At 38.9% G+C, this 18359-nt stretch overlaps 1 protein-coding gene across 5 annotated transcripts in view; it reads left to right on the forward strand.

Annotated features, from left to right (window-relative positions):
- The window catches only part of DPYD (dihydropyrimidine dehydrogenase), a 360191-nt gene that overhangs the window by 290099 nt on the left and 51733 nt on the right, over positions 1-18359 (forward strand). For all 5 annotated transcript variants that reach the window (XM_042805542.1, XM_042805516.1, XM_042805526.1 and 2 more), the window contains one exon: positions 2499-2641. In XM_042805542.1, the coding sequence (XP_042661476.1) occupies positions 2499-2641 (143 nt within the window). The remainder of the gene's footprint in view (positions 1-2498; positions 2642-18359) is intronic.

Below are 18359 nucleotides of genomic sequence, written 5' to 3' on the forward strand. Positions count from 1 at the left end.
GTGTAGTATATGTCTTGGCATGTGTGCCCTCTGAAAGGCTTTATAAATAAATCTGTGAGAGCAAAGAGCATGGTTCCATTTTTTTTTTTTTTTGTCTCAAGTCTTTCTCTAAGACTGGGCCATCAATTCAGTCATAATATTTGCTCTTTGGACATTTGCAGTCATACTCTTTCAGAGAATCATTCTGTTCCTTTCAAATGTGTTACAATCAATCTAGCACAAATGATGGCAAATACTCATTACTGTTATGTGGAAAGTTCCTGTTCAGCTCCAGCTCCTTTCTGTGATTTTTTCTGGTGTGATCTTGGATTCTTTAAGGCAGTTTTGGTGAGATATCTAGTTTTTATGAACCAGGCTCTAGTTTTCACCATAACACACTGATAGTACATCTTGGGTTAGGCTTTCCATTTATGCAAATGAAAGTTTTATATGCTGAAAACATTATATCTATATGTAGTCTCTGTTAAACTAGCAAGAAGTGTGTGTGTAGAGCTTGTGAGCAGTCCTGATCCCTACCATGGGCACGGAAGAACATCTGGTGCCTCTTGATGGCAGGTGGAAGAATCTGTCTGAACAGAGAGTGAGTCTTCTGGTTTTTGCTCAGGTGCAGAGATCAGCTATTGAAGAAGGAGGAGATATTTTATTAAGTATTATAATGAGAAGGTGTCTTTCCTGAGGCAGCAGAAGTTGTCATTGCCCAGAAGATAATTTTGTGCTGAATCCAGAGCAGATGTCAATAGAGACTGCTTAGCTGAGCTTTCCATGTGAATGTGTTTCATACTGATGGGCCAGGGTCTCCTGTGAATTCAGTGTTGTCTGTCAGGATTACAGCAAGGGGCAGTGGTATGTTGCAGAAGACAACGTGAGATGAAGACAGAGTATTTTTAATGGTTAAGACAAACCAAATTTCAGTTTTCTGTAATGGAAAATTACCTTGAAAGAACAGCTCCTTGAAAAAGTGACAGTGCAGCTGTCCTATTTAAAGCAAGACATGACAGGTTTTGTGACCTGAACTTGTGTGGGATCGTTCTCCTCATTGACCCTTCCAGCTAGATTGGGGAGATCTTAGGTGATATCCAAGCAAGGCAGAGGCTCTTTCTAGAGAGCAGAATCCTGAGCCGGCATTAGGTCCTTCATGGAGACCAGTAAAACTGCCTGAGAGGAAGCACTGATGAGGACACTGGAGGGATGGGAGGTGCTGGGGTCAGTGTGACAGTGCTGCTTGAAGAAGTAATTTATCCTTTATTGAAGACTATTGAAGGCATCTAAGCAGAGGTGTGCCAATGCAACAGCTACTGTTTCCACATGGGCTCTTTTCCCACACTTCCTAATTGTGGTTTCTTCTTCCTCTTGCTTTGTTCATCGCTTTGGATTTATTTCTTTCTTCCCTTTTGTTTATTTGCTCTTGAAGAAGGTCAGAGCTTTAAAGGTTATAATAATACCCATGGAGGGTGTTCAGAATTATTTCATGTCATGGTATTTCCCCAAGTTACCTAATACAGTGAAAAAAACAAAACCAAAAGCTACTAGCACTTCCTTGCATAGGTTGACAGCCAGCTAGTTCCTCTGGGAGCAATGTGTCCCTCCCTTACAATACTGTATTGTTGTCCAGTGATAACACTGATTCTCTAAATTCAGTATACATTCTAAGAATACAGGAGTTACCTAGAGAAATCACAACTAGCCTAAAAAATAAATAACTGAAAGTGTCAGCTGTCTATGCTATCCATCATTTAATGAGCAGCATCTGTATGCATATTTCAAATACTTGCATACCATCAATAGGATGTAGCCAAAGCAGTTGCATTGCAGACAAAGTGTATCGAGACTTTAATCATAATTCATCTAAATGTAACAGGGAGTAGTCTGACTCAACCTCTGTATACAGTTTGAAAATGTAAGCTCCAGTCTTGGAGATACAACCATAAATGAATATACTTTATTCTTTTGAGCTTCTGACTGTCATGTTAATAGTTAAAGGGGGCTTACCTAAAGGATTATATGAATCTACAAACATCAAAAGGGGAAGCATATTAAATAATATATGAAATGTCAAGTGTAGTGAAATGACACTTTTAAACAATTTTTAGTCAGACATAAATGAGATGTTCCCTCTTACTTGGACAACAGCTGCGTTCAAAGAATCAACCTAATTCTTTATGTAGAAACATAGATCTCTTCGTCTACAGTGTGCTATATAGTAAAGTAGTGCTTTCTCTTTCAGACATTGTTAGTCTTTGTTTTGAGCATCAGCTAAAATGTTCAAGGCAGCTTTGTAATGTTTATCCAAATGTTTCTGTGATTTTCTCTATTTCAGCCAAATTCATAATACAAGTATTGATACCAATTGAAACACACTTGGTGTCAATTTAGGAATGAATATAATATCTGCATCTCAGAATTAGATGTTAGTTCCTCATGTTCCTACCATGAGGGATGTGCAAACTGCATGAGGGTGTGTTCTGACTTTGCTAACACAATGTTCTGGTTTTCTGTAGGAAATGCTATTAGGCCCATCGCCCTCCGCGCAGTCTCTGCCATAGCCCGTGCTCTTCCAGGATTTCCCATTTTAGCAACTGGAGGCATTGATTCTGCTGAAAGTGGTCTCCAGTTTCTGCACAGTGGGGCATCTGTTTTACAGGTACCTTTTCTTTCTTTAAAACATTAACACTGAAACAGCTTTAATTAAAACCGTAATGTATCTTCCTTTCAAACGTTAGGATAGTGAGGGTTTTATGCCATTGAAAGGAATTTTCATGCTTTTATCTTCATGCTTCTTGCTAAGAGACATTCATTTCAGATGAAGGAGGAGGAGGAGTTGCCAAAATAAGACTTTCGGTGTCACAGTAGCAATCTGGGAAAAGGCTAGCCATGAGTATGCTGTCACTTTTTTCTCTGACCTATAGGATTTAAAATTTAAACATCTCTCCCTTGTCATACAAACAAGACTGACTCAGTGTTAAGCTTGAGCTACCTGATCTTCCCTTATTCTTAGTTTTTGTCTTCTGTAGAGCCTTTTCAAGGGGAGAGGGATTTCAAAGAGTACTTCTTTGATCCCCCTGGGAGCCAATTTAAAGTAACTCTTGTTTATCCAGGCATCCGTGTCCCTTAAGCATGTTTATTGGAACCGGAGGTGCAGAGCTGCACCTCCTGCATATGGTGCTGGCATTGCAGCCCATTGCATTGGAGTGAGGTGTCGGGCTGCATGCAGTATTTGAGGCTGTTTACATTGCCTGATGGGTTGTTTTGAGGTCCTGTCCAGACTCACATGGTTAGTTAGTCCCTGTCATGGAAGGAAGCCATGGTGGCCTGCGGTTATGGGCACCAGGAAATTGGCTGGAAATCAGCCCCTTACCTGCTCTACTAGGTATGTCAGGGCACCATTGCAGCATATATGTTAGAATGGCTGTTAAGGAGCAGGTGGTAGTTATGTTATAGTATTCCATTATATGTTGTTACATTCTGGTAGATACTCATCCCCTTTATCTGTAGTTCCCATCATAGAAAACAGCAGCTGTGCATCCTGTGGATATCGGCTTTGTGTCACTCCATGGGATGACTGGTGTGGTTTCATTCCCACAATTCAATTTGACATTAAAATTAGATTCAGTGTGACCGTTCTTTCTGCACAGCTATGGTGACTGCTGAGATTAGTCATTTGTTTGCTATGTTTCAGAAAAAAAATAAAATAGGCCAACTCAGTGGTTTGATTTGGTTGGGTTTTTTAATGCACATGAAAGTTGGCATCTCTGGGAGTTGAAGTAGAAGGCTTCTGCTTTTTTATAGACTTACTATGTTCTTTGGATTTATTAATACCATTCCCTATTTTTTTTAGTTTGTATTAGAATGCTTCAAACTCCTCTTTTCCCATGGACAGAGAAAAGATCAGCCTTTCTTACACAGTGGTCTGAGAGCTGATTCCATATAACTACTGAGTAACAGTACAGATTACAGAGCAGCATTCGTCTACAAAAAAGTAGGATTGGCAAGGGAATGTTTTTAGTGCTATAGATGCATTTCATTTGTTATTGCTAATGGAGCTGCAGTTTTGATGGCTTTGTAACATTACATGATCTGAACTACACAGAGTGGAATGATTTGCTGTTCTATGTCTGCTGTATCTGTTTCTCGATGACTAAAAATGAAAATTCTAAATGTAATTTATTCATTTTTCCTTTATATAGCCCATGTAGCTGTTTATTTTTTATTATTTCTTTTCTTTTTTGTTGGTTTGACTCAGTGGTAATAAAATTCTGAAATATAATTTAATGCAGACATCCCAGTCAGTGCTTAAGAGAAAGAATATTGGATTTACAAAACATTAATTATTGTTTTCCTTTTAGTAATAATCAAGTTCTCTGGAACTGGCTTCCAGAAATTACTTGGATCTATACTGGTCTTCTGCCCTTTACAGAACAATTTCTCTTTTCAACAGATTTTTCCCGAAGATGGTGAAAAAACTCTTTTCTTGTCCTTAGGCTTCACCAGTTTAACTTAAATAATCTCTAGAACTGATTTTAAACACCCCTGGATCAAACCTATCCTCAGTTTGAGTGGCTTATTTCTGTTTCACTGAAGTAGGGAAGTCATTTAAACTAATCTAAGATAAATGGATTCTAAAGCTGCTGCGTAGGTAAGGGTCTGAACTAGTTCAATTACATTTATTTAAAAATAAGCCTTTAGTAAACTTCATACAAGATTGTGAGTACAGGCTGTAAGTCTTTTCCCTCATCTTGGGAAAGACAAATGGAAGGGAGAGGGAAATGAGTAATGTCTATAGACACTCTTACAAGAAATACACTTGACTGGGACTAGACTGAAACTTTTATTTGCTACGCTCAGGCAAGATACATTGTGATAGACAGAAGAAGACAGCCACATCTTCACAGATCATCTTTGGAACCTAATTAGGATTATGAGAATCATTGTCGTTGTTTTCTTCCTTAACAAGGTCACATGAATAGCCAGCTGATAAGCTTTTCCTTGAATCCCAGTCTCTCTCCCACCATGTCCTTGGTATCACATGCCCAAGTTTTTCCTTCTTCAACAGTCAAAACCTCTGTTGTTTATCGTGACAGCCTTGACAGTTCACTTCTGCTGACTCAGTACCAAAATACAGAGCAATACAGAGAATTTGGAGATCTCATCAAATAAAGCAATCTATTGAATGATTCAGTATGTTAAGATTCACTATGCAGCAAGTCCCCGAGTTAAGTAGGTAGAAGCTGTGACTGTTCTGGAGGAATTACATATGCGTCCCATAGCCTTATCTTAGGGATCTGCTTTGGACACTGTTGGAGATGGTACTGAATAGACACTTGGAGTGCCACAATACTGCATGTTTTGTGATCATACTTCATGTTTTCAAAACCATGAAGACACCTTCTGACTGACCCGGAGGCAGAAAGCCAGCAGCCCAGGCTTTGGTGGTGCTGAAGTGAGCTCTGCACTCGTCTGTGCCAAGCGAGCAGTGGTCTCAAAACGGGTACTGCCACTGCTATCACCTCCCTGTTACACAGAATAGCGTGTGGATGTTTCCTCATTAACAGTATTTTTAAAAGGTAGGGAATGTCAGTTCATCCAGCATTAAATGCAGTCTGATACCACTAGGCAGCACAGGTTGTACTGACCCATCCAGCCCAGCTAGAGAGCCTGGGGGGGCAGCACTTGCATGGCCATTGGGTTTCTCTTTGTTTTGCCTAGGCAAGAGTCCTGGGTATTTTTTGCCATAAGAGGGTGACGTTTATGGGCAAAGATAATACAAAGGATTTGTGTGAGTTGATTTAATTGCAATATGGCATATCTCTTAGAGAAGAGGTTTATGAATAATAAATGGACCTCAATTAATAGCAAGATCAGGTTTTCCTCTGCAGCTATTTCACCTGCAATCAGTTCTCCATTATTTTTTCCAATTGCTTTTATTTTTAAAATACAGGGATTTATTTTCCATTTACAAAATCATACACAGGAATGCAAGTCAGGAATCAGGTGGTAAGCCATATTTTGATATATGCTGTAACCACCTCAAGTGGTATTAAGCAGGTATATTAGGGAACGGTTTGAGGAGAGTTTCAGTATTCGAAGTGTGTTCTGTCCCCTCCTTTAGAAGATGGAGGGCAACATCTTAGCGTAGTTACTGGCAAAAAGTTCAGGCATAAGAAAGTTTTGCAGCAGGTATAGAAAACAAATTGGAACATGGTAGTTGGTATCTGGGGTTAAAATTTTATACAGCAATATAAGAGAGCATTCTCACACTTTATGGACTTCAGAAACAGTTATAAAAAGGCCCCGCTTATTTTTTAATTTTTCATTAAAAATGCTGAAACATTTCAATCATTTTTCAGCTGATTCCATAGCACAATAATTTTTTGTAACATACTCAAATCTACCAATTCCTTTTCAGTACAGGCATGAAATCAGAAAAAATAACAACTTTCTTTATGGAGATAATCCTGCACTCATTGCATACCAAAAGCTCCAGAAATGTCTAGCTGTATCTTTCTGAGGCATAGTTCATTACTATAAGCTTCCAGTGAGGCTGAAGTAATTTTTTTTCTAAGTAAGCTTTTTTAAAGCCACAATTCATCAAAATAAGATGTATATCGGATTTTTTGCATCTTTTGCATCATCTATGTGATTTACCATGTCACATTGATGGTTTGTTAGATTTTTGCAAGGCTTTGAAAGAGACATACATTTTTCAAAGTCATCTCACTGTAGGAAATTAAAAATGGAGACAATTATAGAAAATTCCAGTGGAAAGAGAAAATGCATTATGGAAAAAGCAATAAAAGTGTAAAAATATTAAAGTAAAAATCACTTCACAGTAGCCTGTATGATTGAATTGTAGATCAATATTGTGTAGTTAATGCATTAGCAGTAGAGCATTAATTTGCAATTACCGCAGGTGATCTGATCCTCTGTGTTCTGTCCATTGACATAAATGACCTTTTGTTGAAAAAGATTCTGTAGTCATTATTTCTAGCAGATGTAACAGAAAAAAAAGGTAGAACAAGGGGGTAGTTTCTGAAGTATACTTGTTTCATGGTAGAGTCTCTTAACACTATATTCTGGTATGAAATACTTTTGTTAATCTTGAATATTGGTCAATAACATGTAAAGAGTATGGCTTCCTTTTCAAACAAATTTATTTTCTTACAAAGTATAGAGGTCACGCGTTTCCCCTGCTGTTCCAACATGGATGTCTGTAAGGCTCTCTACATAGCAACAATTTAAAATCTACCCATATAATGCTGCTTCCCAGCCGGGCAGCCTGTAGCTTTGCCCTGAGCCCTGTTTCAGACCCACCTTCACCCATTTCCATCTCCCACTTGCCTTGGACGGGATGTAGTACCTTGCAGTCCTGTTCCTATGGGCACTGTGCTCTTTGTCCTCACCATTTTGTATTCAGCACTGTTGCCTCCGGACCTTGCACCGTGACCCTCCCGGTCTTTCAGGCAAGGGAATAAGGTGGGAATATACCCCACCTCAGAGACAGATCTGCTGTGATCTGGATCTGCCCCGTGACTTTCTCTCCTGCCCCACACGAGTTGTGTGAGAGACCTGAAGGATCTGAGGAAGGACAAAACCATTCTGGACATTTGACAGCCCATGATAGGAGAGCAATAGCAATGTTTTTTGCCTCTGCAAGATAAAAATCTCCCTCCAACAAAGAACACAGTTGTTTTTATGAGACTACTTATGTTTTTTGTAATGTTTTCAAGGAGCATTCTTGTTGGTACCTCTTTGGAGCCACAGTCTCAAGGGATTCAGGACAGTTTGATTATTATTTTTTCTTCAGCAGGCTTTTTACTGAAGCATTTAGCTGAGGGATTTTTATAACAGCAGGATGGCCCTTTTTGTGTGAATAAACAAGCTTTTCCATCACAAAATACTGGGACTTCAACTATGAGAGAATATTTTCATTGTATTTGTGCAAATGTGAAACCTTGTGAGGAACCCTTCTACATGGTATAAAATGCCCTGGGTATGAGAAAATAAAAGCAAGGCTCTGAAAATATAATCAATGAAATGACAGGGGAAAAAAAATACCATTTCACAAACATTATATCACATCTTAATGTTTAGATGTTGCCATTTTCTCCACCCCGATCTCAACAAACCCCCCACAAAAACCCATGAAGTAAATGTATGCTGTAATCTTTTATCACATTTTTCCCTGCCCACCCCCCTTTTTTTTTTTTTTTTAATTTTCATTAGGGTCCCTGATGCAATTTCTCTATTAATTATGGCTACAGATCTGCAAAGTAGAGAGCTGGTTCTCCATGCCCTTAATTAGTGTCCTTTTAATCTTGTCTCAGTGCCTGTTCAAGTCAGTGAAGACAATGATGTTTGAGTTAAGTGAGGACTAGATGAGGCCAAAAACTTCTCATACAGGAATTACTGCGTATGCCATTTAATGATATGGAGAGTGAAAAGCTAAAAGAGATTGAAATCATGGGAGTGATAGATCAGGGCAGTGACGGAGCAGTCCCTGTGTTTTACAGTTCCAAGTTAAATTCATAATGATGATACTTGGAAAAAGATTGTTTTGTCTTGCAATGAACAGCAATGATTTTGAGTACAGAGGAAGGGCTCGGTCTTTCCTTGTGTATAACCTCAGCTCTGAGCGAGGAGAATGAAGTCACGTGGGTGGCTCCAAGTCTTAAACAACCACAGGGACACCATGAAGTGTCTGACACAGGCTGTGGCTCAAGGGTAGAAGAACAAAACCTTTCTCTACAAAGATGCCCAACAGAGAGAAGTTAAGATGTTGAAGCTAATTCTTGTCTTGTCAATTAAATTGACGAGTGAAGAGTAGATTGCTGGATGAAGTGGCAGGCCACCAAAATGATACAAGGCAAGATTCCAGGGATGGCTCTTTACATCCACCAAGAATTTTAAGGGAAACAAACCACCACTTAAGGTAAAACCACTTTTCAGATGTAAGTCCTTTGACTGAGATAGTCTCCTGTAGAAATAACACGTTTTAGCCCGTATTCCCAAAGAAACTTGATATGCATTTGTATGTCCTTTTGTGTATCCTCAGTCACATTTGAGCTTTATGGCCATTTTCACTTAAATTTGCCAGAAGATAGAAAGTATTTTGCTATAACAAGTTTTGAGAAAACAAAAAAGTCAAGCAGAGGAGAGAGCATACCTGCATTTCTTCACTGTGAGCATGAGCATGCTATGAGCTCACCTTTATTAGACCTCTGAGAAGCCACATGGGACAGCACTGTTAGGACTGTGTCAGCCACAGGAAAGGCTTTAATTGGCAGTCACACCTTATTAGACGTCAGAGAACCCATCCAGGAGACACAAAACTGCTGGAAGCCAGGTATCATTAGTTCTGCTGCTCAAAGAGCCGCATGCTTAAAAAAATCTTCAATGGACGCAGCTCTGAATGGGGTGGTCCTTCTCTGCAGAGCTGAAATTTACAGTACATGCAGAAACAAAAGAGGGAACAAAGTGATTTTTGAACATGTCGACATAAAATGAAAAGAAAAATGAACGTGTAAGAGAGAGAAGTGTTGGGAAAGACATACTCATCCGATCACTTCTGATAAACATTTCATTATTTTCTGCTTTTTTATTAGCTCATTGCTAATTACAGAAACTCAACCTGTTCTCAACTGTCTGTCTGTCTATGCTAATGAAAAAAAGTCATTAGAGGACTGCCACACTTGCTCCATTACAGATGCTTGGAATGGAAATTGCTAATTGATAGTGAGAATTTTCTCTGAGAATTCCTATTAGTGGAAATCAGAGTTTGTCAAACAGAAACAATCTAGAAAGTCTTTTGGTTATAGTTGGAAAAAAATATCAAATTAGAACAGGTCTTCATTATTGACTTTTACTTCTGTTGTCTTGCTACTTTTGATGAAAAGTTACAAAATTTAAATCAGCACATTGTAAAGTTGTGGACTAAACTCTATGCTAATAATGCTTTTTTATTTTATGCTGTTTTGCAATAGTTTTACATTTTATTTGGAGCTGCTTAGGGGATTTATCTATTAGCTTTTCTTTATTTCTGCTCATTTCACCAGCTAGTAAATGAGGTCTGCATAGATAGGATTGTTATTTCATAAATTTGTAAGAATGAATTCAAGCTCATTCCATAACAATTGCTATTTGTCATTCTTATAATGGATTCTCATGCAAAGTAGGTTTAACTATCACTGAATGCTAATAATTATTTAATAACAATTAGGTCTCAATTGAGCGTCAACACAAATGCTGTCCTATACCAGTCACTCCTGGCCTTTGCAGAGGATTTGTTCTCTGCTCTTATACATGGGGACACTGAGCCTACTTCTCTTTCCCCTTCTGCCCAGGCATCTGCCCTGCTTCCCTGGGTGTGGTGACATAGGGACTTTAAGGGTTGAGGAGATGTGGAGAGTAATTGCTTTGGCAACATGTTCTCTCCATTTGTCCTGAGGATCCACAATATTGCAGAAACCCAGTACTGCTGCACCTATTTTTAATGTGGATTCACACTACTGATGTGAATTCATGCTGCCGCTATCTTGTATGAACAAGCACAGAGCTGTCCTCCCTGGAGATGAAACCACATGGTATGAATTGTCATCAAGTGAGTTTTCTTTAAAAGTTTACAAAGTGAAAGCAACATGGAGATGACTCTTCAAAACAGGCTCAGTTAAGTGTTGAAGAAATTGTGGGCAAGTTGTTTTATTCTACTCAGGTTGCTTTCATACTCGAAGCTAACTCTGTTGTAGGCAGAGTTCCCCTTGTGTACCAGTGTGGAGGTGACTGGAAATTGAATCTGAAAGTGTACTCGGCTCCTTGTTGGATATTGAAAATGTAAATAGAAGGAAAGATAAGCACAGTGGAGAATGCCGAGTTTCTTTTTTCGTTACTGCCATCTCAAGTAATCACTTAAGGAAATTCCTGTGTTTTGCTTTAAATTATACGTATTACAACTGCAGAGGACTTGTTTTCCAAAAAGGGAAGAGGTAAAACATTCAGGATTGCAAAGCTCTTCTGTCAGAGAAGTTTTTCTCAGAAATGTTAATGGTCATACAAAGAAAACAGGCATGTAAGAAATTTTCCTTTTTGTATCATAGCAGCTCCATTGATCTTTCAGTCAGAGGCTGTAGCTGGCAGTGAAAGGAAGAAAGGGAGAGGAAGCAGTGGAGGTGGCTGGGCTCAGGGAAGGCACAGTCCTGGAGCCCACGCTGGCCCAGGCATGCGCTGCCACACAGCTCGGCTCAGACTTGGTGTGGGTCTAGCTGGAGTTTGAAGAACGATCTGCCGGTTTCCTCCAGAAAGGAGGGAGCAATGTGGGAATATGAGCCCTGGTGCCTTTTTGAAGTTTTTTTTCTTGCTACAAAACAAGCCCCCTGACACAGCTTGATTTGTCTGGAGAGAGGTCCTTTTATCCATGCAATCTGAATGAAAGAAACAAACAGAGAAACTATTTCTCTGAAGCTGGCAGTATGTTTAAGAAAGGGTTTAACTTCCTTCAATATCTGACTTATATCACTGCTTTTCTTGCTGATATTTATTATTTGGACAGAGATAGGTAAAACAATCCCTAAGGAAATGTGGAAGTGGGTTTTTATCTCAGACACGAAGGACTCAGAGGGTCAAAACTATTTTATTCACATGAATCTCACTCTTCAATGGACACAGCAGCTGCTGCACAAATTTGTACAGGCAAGCTGATAAAGGATGAAAGTAATTTTAGCTGAAATAAAATGTGAGAGTACTAGAGGGAAAGACTCACAAGGATGAGGGGTTAATCATTGCAGGGCTGAACGGAGGTTCTAAAATGGAAAAATTGCTTTTCTGTTTGATTTTGAGAGGTCTGTAGCTTTCAAAATTCTGGTCACAGGAGGATGTCCCTCAGCAGATGGTTCTCATTAGAGTTTCTTGAAAACTTCTTGGAGGAAACTCTTTTTTATTGACAAATTTCATTTAATCAAAATAGATCTGGGTTCAAGTCCCTGCTGTGTCTGATTCAGAATGTCCTGGGATGAAGAATGCTGAAGCTTTACCCTGGATCCATTATGCATTAATGAACATTGGTATTACCAGTGATCAGGAGATGGTTATTCTGTCACAGGGAGGTTTTAAGGATGGAAAAGTTTTCCAGTTTAAACTGATAATCAAAATTCTAAAAATGTGTGGAATTAACACATTTAAAGAAAAAAATATTATTTGGGTGAATCGAATCTTTGCTTCAGTCATTTTGCAACACATTTTAGTTTTGACCTTTCCATTCTGATTAACTTGGATTGCAAAACAGACATTTTCAAGTTAAATGGAGCTGTTGCATTCCTTGTTGTCAAACAGCACATACTGGTAATTCTGAAACTTTTCAACACATTTTTCAGAACACAGTTCTTTTCTGACAAGCATGTTTTCCTAGAACCACACTCACTTCTGACAAATACACCTTTCCACAAATGGAAACACAAACAGACCAACTCTAGTCCAGAGAGGATGGCATTCGTTTTGGTTAGCCCTCAGAAAAGAAAATCTTTAAAAGACTGCTAACTTCTGCCTAGATGTGTTATGTTACTTGATGACTCTTAACATCAAACCACCAAATCTGAGCAACTTGACTGATATCTGCTCTAGAAATATCTTTGGAGGAGCTGGACGATACAGCTCACAGAATGGACTGAGTAAACATTTACTTGCCTCAGCTGCTGATGCTCTACCAGCAGCTGCAGAACCACTGGGAGAACTGAAGGATTTCATTTTCCACAACAGCACTTATAAGAGAGAGGCGAGACCTTTGGGTGTTAATAAATGAAATATGAAGTGATATTCAACATAAATTCAAAGACAGGTGTAGAGCCTCTATATGTGATTGGACTGTTAACACAGGGGAGTTAGTTCATCTGCTTTCAGAGATATCTTTCATTTTGTAGATCTACAGTACAATGATACAATTTGCTATAGATGGCTGATTATGAGGCTGTTTCCCACACTCCTCAATGCTGAAGGCATGTGGAATCATATTTGTTTTCTTAGGAAATATGATCATGATCAGCACTTTTATCAGTGTATGTGCCCACCTACTGCATAAAGGTCCACTTTGTAGTTCCAAGAACTGACAGAATGCTTTAGTGAGATAAGGAAATACAACCATTCCTCTAGGGGTAGTTGGCAGGGAAAAAACAAAACAAAACAAAACAACAACAACAACAACAAAACCAAACACAAACAAAAACCCAAAACAATTACCTCGGGGAGCTGTCTGAAAATTCTTGATTTCTTCTGCATTTCCCCTCTCAAAGACATGGGATACAAAATTGCATCATTCAGGGTCCCTTGGTAAGTACCAGTTTCCCACTCCCAAACACCAGTTTAGCTATGTAGATCAAAGATACATTAATTGGCAGAGAAGAACTTAAGGAGAGGAAAAATGCATTTGAGTAGGCTAGGAATTAATGCATCGGATAACATTCCTAAAGGATTCCTTACAGTGCTCTATCCCCTGCTGTGCCCTCGTCTGATAAGTGGCTAATGGATTCTAGACTTTTTTCTCCTCCTTCACAGTTGGCCACTCACAGTTGCCCAAGGTTGCTGGAGTGCAATACATGAGCAAGGTCTATCTTTCACCCCGCAAAATCAGATACTTCGGGGTCTCTGTGCCAGCGGGAGTAACCATCGTCGTGATGCTGGGGAGTATTTTCATTACAGCCTGTCTCAGGAGACTACCGTGGCTTTAACAAAAACTGTGTGGAACTTCTTGCTGCCCAGCGACTGCATCCATATTTCCTTACCTGTGGTCCCTGCCTCGATGCTCCCTAAGTGTCAGTTCAGCTCGGCCTAACACCACACCAATGTTATGTTGTCCTGCTGCAGAGAGGATCCAAGCTATACAGGAGATAGAGTTCTTATCCCACAAGGTTGTCTTGCATGGGCTCGAGACCTTCTGCCTTTAATTAATTTTGAGCTTCATTACTTACTGACATTATCTTGATCAGAATGACACTTTACTTCAAGCTTGCCTGATGAACTCACGTGAGGTACAATAAAATAACTGAAATAGCTCATTACTGATACCCACATGACATTGGACCATCCAGTCATTTTTTTAATACAGATTTCTTAAGCCCTGTGTGAATGGTTGCCTACTTTGCAGAGCTTGGAGTTGTTAGCATCTTTGAACCTTCTGTGTGTTGCCCCCCAGGTGTCACTAGTAAGTCCTCATCCCATTAGGCCTTCAAGTCTAGGACTCAGTAAAAAAGATTATGTGTTTTTTTCCCCACAATTCAGACAATTCATAGATGTAATATTTGAGTCCTTCAGAGTGCTTTCTGAAAGCTGTACTAGAGTTTGGAACAAATAGTAGTTCATTAGTTCATGTATATTAGCTCAATTCTAATGTTTTAAAAAGGCTATCAGCTATCATCGAAATCAGTTTTGCATCTTGATCCAGTATCTGAAGCCTTGTTAAGTAACATCCCATCTGCTAACCTATATCTCTAGAGTCATTTAAGCAGCTAATGTGAATGAATCAAATCATTCCATCTGTACTGTATCAATATTTGGGAAGCTTTTTCTTACTTATGAATTTGTTCTTTAAAACAAAGAATCTCATTTTTTTTCCAGAGAGTGCACCATATTGTCTGATAATCCATTTTCCCTAATGTTCTTAATCTTACAACCCTGTAGCAAAAGTAATAATTGCTGATAGAAAGGATAATTTAGGCTATGCATTTAATGTAAAGTCAGTGTTCAACGAGACATGAGGAAGAGGAACCATTGTTATACAGGCAGCTTTTCCATAGATATTGGTATCCTGAAGATTGAAAGTACAGAAACCCCTCTCAGAGGAGATGTTATTTGTCTGCTTACTCTCACATCACAGCTCTTGCCACATTATTATGAGTACTGGGTCAGACAATCAATGCTGTGTGTACTGCTTTTTACTTTGTAGATCTGGGCACATCTAAATCATTGTACAGGGGCTAGAAAACATACATTTTCATTTCCATAGGCAAGAGCTATGCAGCATATAGATTACATGGCCCAGAAAGATCTCCCTTTAAAGTTAGTTTTTGCTAGTTGCTTTTGAGAATTCATTTTAAATTGTATGTATGCCTTACCCGGATTACAGTCATGCTCTTGCTCACTACAATAAAATTAATTTCCTTAAGGCTGTCGATTCATATGGATACCCAGGTGGGAACAGATAGGATCCTTCCTGAAGTACCTTGCGTTCATTTACAACTTCAGCCTTTTTCCACCAGAATCTTAATCGATAGACACTAATCAGAAAAGCAGTAGCCTCAACTATACATTGAAAAACAGCTTAGTGTCATTTATAAATGTTTCTCTAACAGGAAGGTGGATTTATGTCCTCAATACTTACCAGGAAGAATTTTTAATAGAAAAAGAAAGCTTCTATAAAAAGATGATATATAATGCTAAAATTGAAAATTTATTATAAAATCAAAACAGCAACTCTTTTGCTTACCATTTGGGCATATTAGTAAAAATGTTTCGAAAGAACTCAACCAAATTAATGGAAAAGCAAAATTGTTAATCCATTGTAAACCCTCTCACAGGTATCTCAGAGGAATAATAGTTGTTTATCCCCTTGCTATAGTAAGAATATTAGAAACTGTGAAGTCAAAGGCCAATTTCCTAATCAGATGGCATTTTGCGAGCTATTTTATTTAGAGATCCTGTGCAGTTTAGAACCAAAGCTGAAATAAGTCTCTGTCTTCTGGGGAAGCAAGATGGCATTCTGCTAAATGCTAGAATTTTATCATTTGAAGGGGAAAAAAAAAAAAAAAAAGCAGAAAGAAAGCAGCCAGCGAGACCTAAGAATATAAAAGCATTTGAGATCTCAGGAGTTTAAATCAATGCACTGCCACAGTTACAGCACAGATGAAAGAGCCTGCTGTCTCAATTGCCAGGAAACTACTTAGAAACTCTCACTTTGATTTTTTTTTTTTTTGGTAGTCCGTTACATTACCACTAAATGCAATATATGGGGACATCGCTGCTTTGATGTTGTACAGTTACAACAAATGGAAACTAATATGGTAGAACAGTCAAGCTATGTGATTTGCGTTTGTATATATAAATATATACCCATCGATCTTCTTACTTTGAGACCATGTATCACTGCCACCCATCTGCCTTCTTACTGTTACTTCTGTTTTCATAAAGATGACAATTATTTTACACCCATATTCTGAAGAGAGAAACATGTATTTCAGAAGGGTGTAAAAATTAAAAATTTCTCCAAGCTATTGTCTCCTACCACAAATTCATTGTTGGCAAAAAGGACTAAAAGTGGTCTGAGACAATTTGTAAAAGAGGCATGGCTGCTGCTGGACATTGTTCCAGCATTCTTGTTCTCACAGATGTTGTCACACCAAGGATACTTACACTTACTGCAAAACAACACATTATTAAACAGGCTAGATTCTCTGACCTGCTCCGGCCTTTTGCAGTGAACTAGCAGTATATGAGATCATAGGCACACTACCTCTTGTTAGTTGAAAGTAGCGTAGGGAAGAACTGATACAAACATGCCTAGATTTGCATCTCCTCTGCCACGTCTGCTGAAATTCCTGCTATTGATGGAATAGAAAGAGTGCAGATAGGGACTGGGTGCCATCTTCCCCACCATGACCTGTCCGGCTGGGATTTCACCATATAATAATGAGGTTATGTAAAAACTGAAGGTCGTAGGGTAAGAGAGAGTGGACAGAGTAATACCTGAAGAGGAGTGCATTGTTTCCTCGTGTTACAGAAAATATTTTCTCCTCTGCAACATCCCCCAGTGGGAAAATGCAAGGACAACACTGAATAGAAATTGCTTTAGTGGGTGTTCTAGACGGAAATGCCTCAGCCACTTTGTCTTGGTTCTGCATGAATGGCACAGGTCTTCCACACAGTTCCCCCAAGGTATGCCAAAGTTTGGACAGGAAACACATCCATTTTGGTTGGGAGCAAAACAAAAATTAAATGCAATGTCTTGGTATTTTTCCTGTTGCTCCTAGAAACATAAACTATGGACAAAACTTAAAAAGTCTTACACAGACAAAGCTCTCAGTAAATGGTGCAGGGGATTTGCCTCAGTAAAGTCTTTGGAAATTGGCATGTCTTTGTTGTGTGATGATTCTGCTAACAGCAAAGGCATGTACATTGTTTTATAACTGATGTAGTAGTACCTGTCACCAATAATGAACTTTTTCTTCAAAATATGTAAATTAAAAGTTTCAGATTGATGTGAATGATTAATAACAATCATGTAACTTGTAAAATTCTTTTTTACACAATAATAATCTCCTGACAATTTACTCCAATTCCTCAAGTAAGATTTGTAATGGCTCTAAATCCTTTGACAAAGTTAGACTTAGTATTTATGTTTATTTAGTAACAGAGCAGACAGGTAATTTCTTACACAAGACATCAACAGGCACCTTTGAATGCCTCTGCCATCAGTGCATTTTGCAGAACAGTTTTACTTAGAGCTTTAGCCTGTGATTCATTTCACAACCTCATTCCTCAATGAGATCATTTGGTGTATGTTTGATTTACCAGCAGCAAAGCAGGCATTGTGTCTTTTAGTATCTCAAACATGTCTGTATAGATTAGAATTGTAACCTACAGTTGCAATTTATACTGAACAGTTTTAGATTTCAGAATACTGAAAGCATGATATAATTGATCATACATAGCATGTTGGACTGCTTGTCTCTTTTGGGGGAAAGGACAGGAGGTCAGAAGTTAAAAATTAGATTGTATCAGTTCTATTGCCAAAGCAGAGTGAGACAATGCAGTAAAACCAAGCTTGTGCAAAATTATCTCCCTGTGTGTTAATGTAATATGAATAACAGACGTTACATTTCTAAGCAAGGAAAATGTGGCGCCTTTCTCTTCTAGCCCAGGTTCTAGTGCAAAGCTAGAGACAGACACAAGCAACATAGCAGGACAGGACTTGTCAGCAGGACAGCTAATAGCTTCATTGTGACCCATAGGTTGCTCACAGGGCCTGTCTCTCATCTTCCAAAGAAGTAAAAGCTACTTTCTACCTAAATGTTTCGTGTGAAGGCCTAGGTCAGTGAACGGTTGAATGTTAATTTACTCATGACACAGACTCACGTGGATTATTTAGGATCAAGGGTTATTAAACAGGTGCCATCTCTGCCATGTGAAGTCCCAGCACTACTGCTTGGCAGAACCTGGGCTGATAACCCACGTGAGCAACTGATCCACACTTACTCTGTTCCTTACACTTGTCCATAAGTGGCTTCTGTTGTCCACAGGATACAAACTGCTGGTCTGGCACAATATGAGCATGTGTATGTTCTCAGTTGTGACGCTGCATTTTTCCTCAGGCTTTTGCTTCAGTGTGT

This window comes from Tyto alba, unplaced genomic scaffold, assembly GCF_018691265.1.
Source record: "Tyto alba isolate M040663 unplaced genomic scaffold, T.alba_DEE_v4.0 Super-Scaffold_1000006, whole genome shotgun sequence".
Lineage (NCBI taxonomy): Eukaryota > Metazoa > Chordata > Aves > Strigiformes > Tytonidae > Tyto > Tyto alba.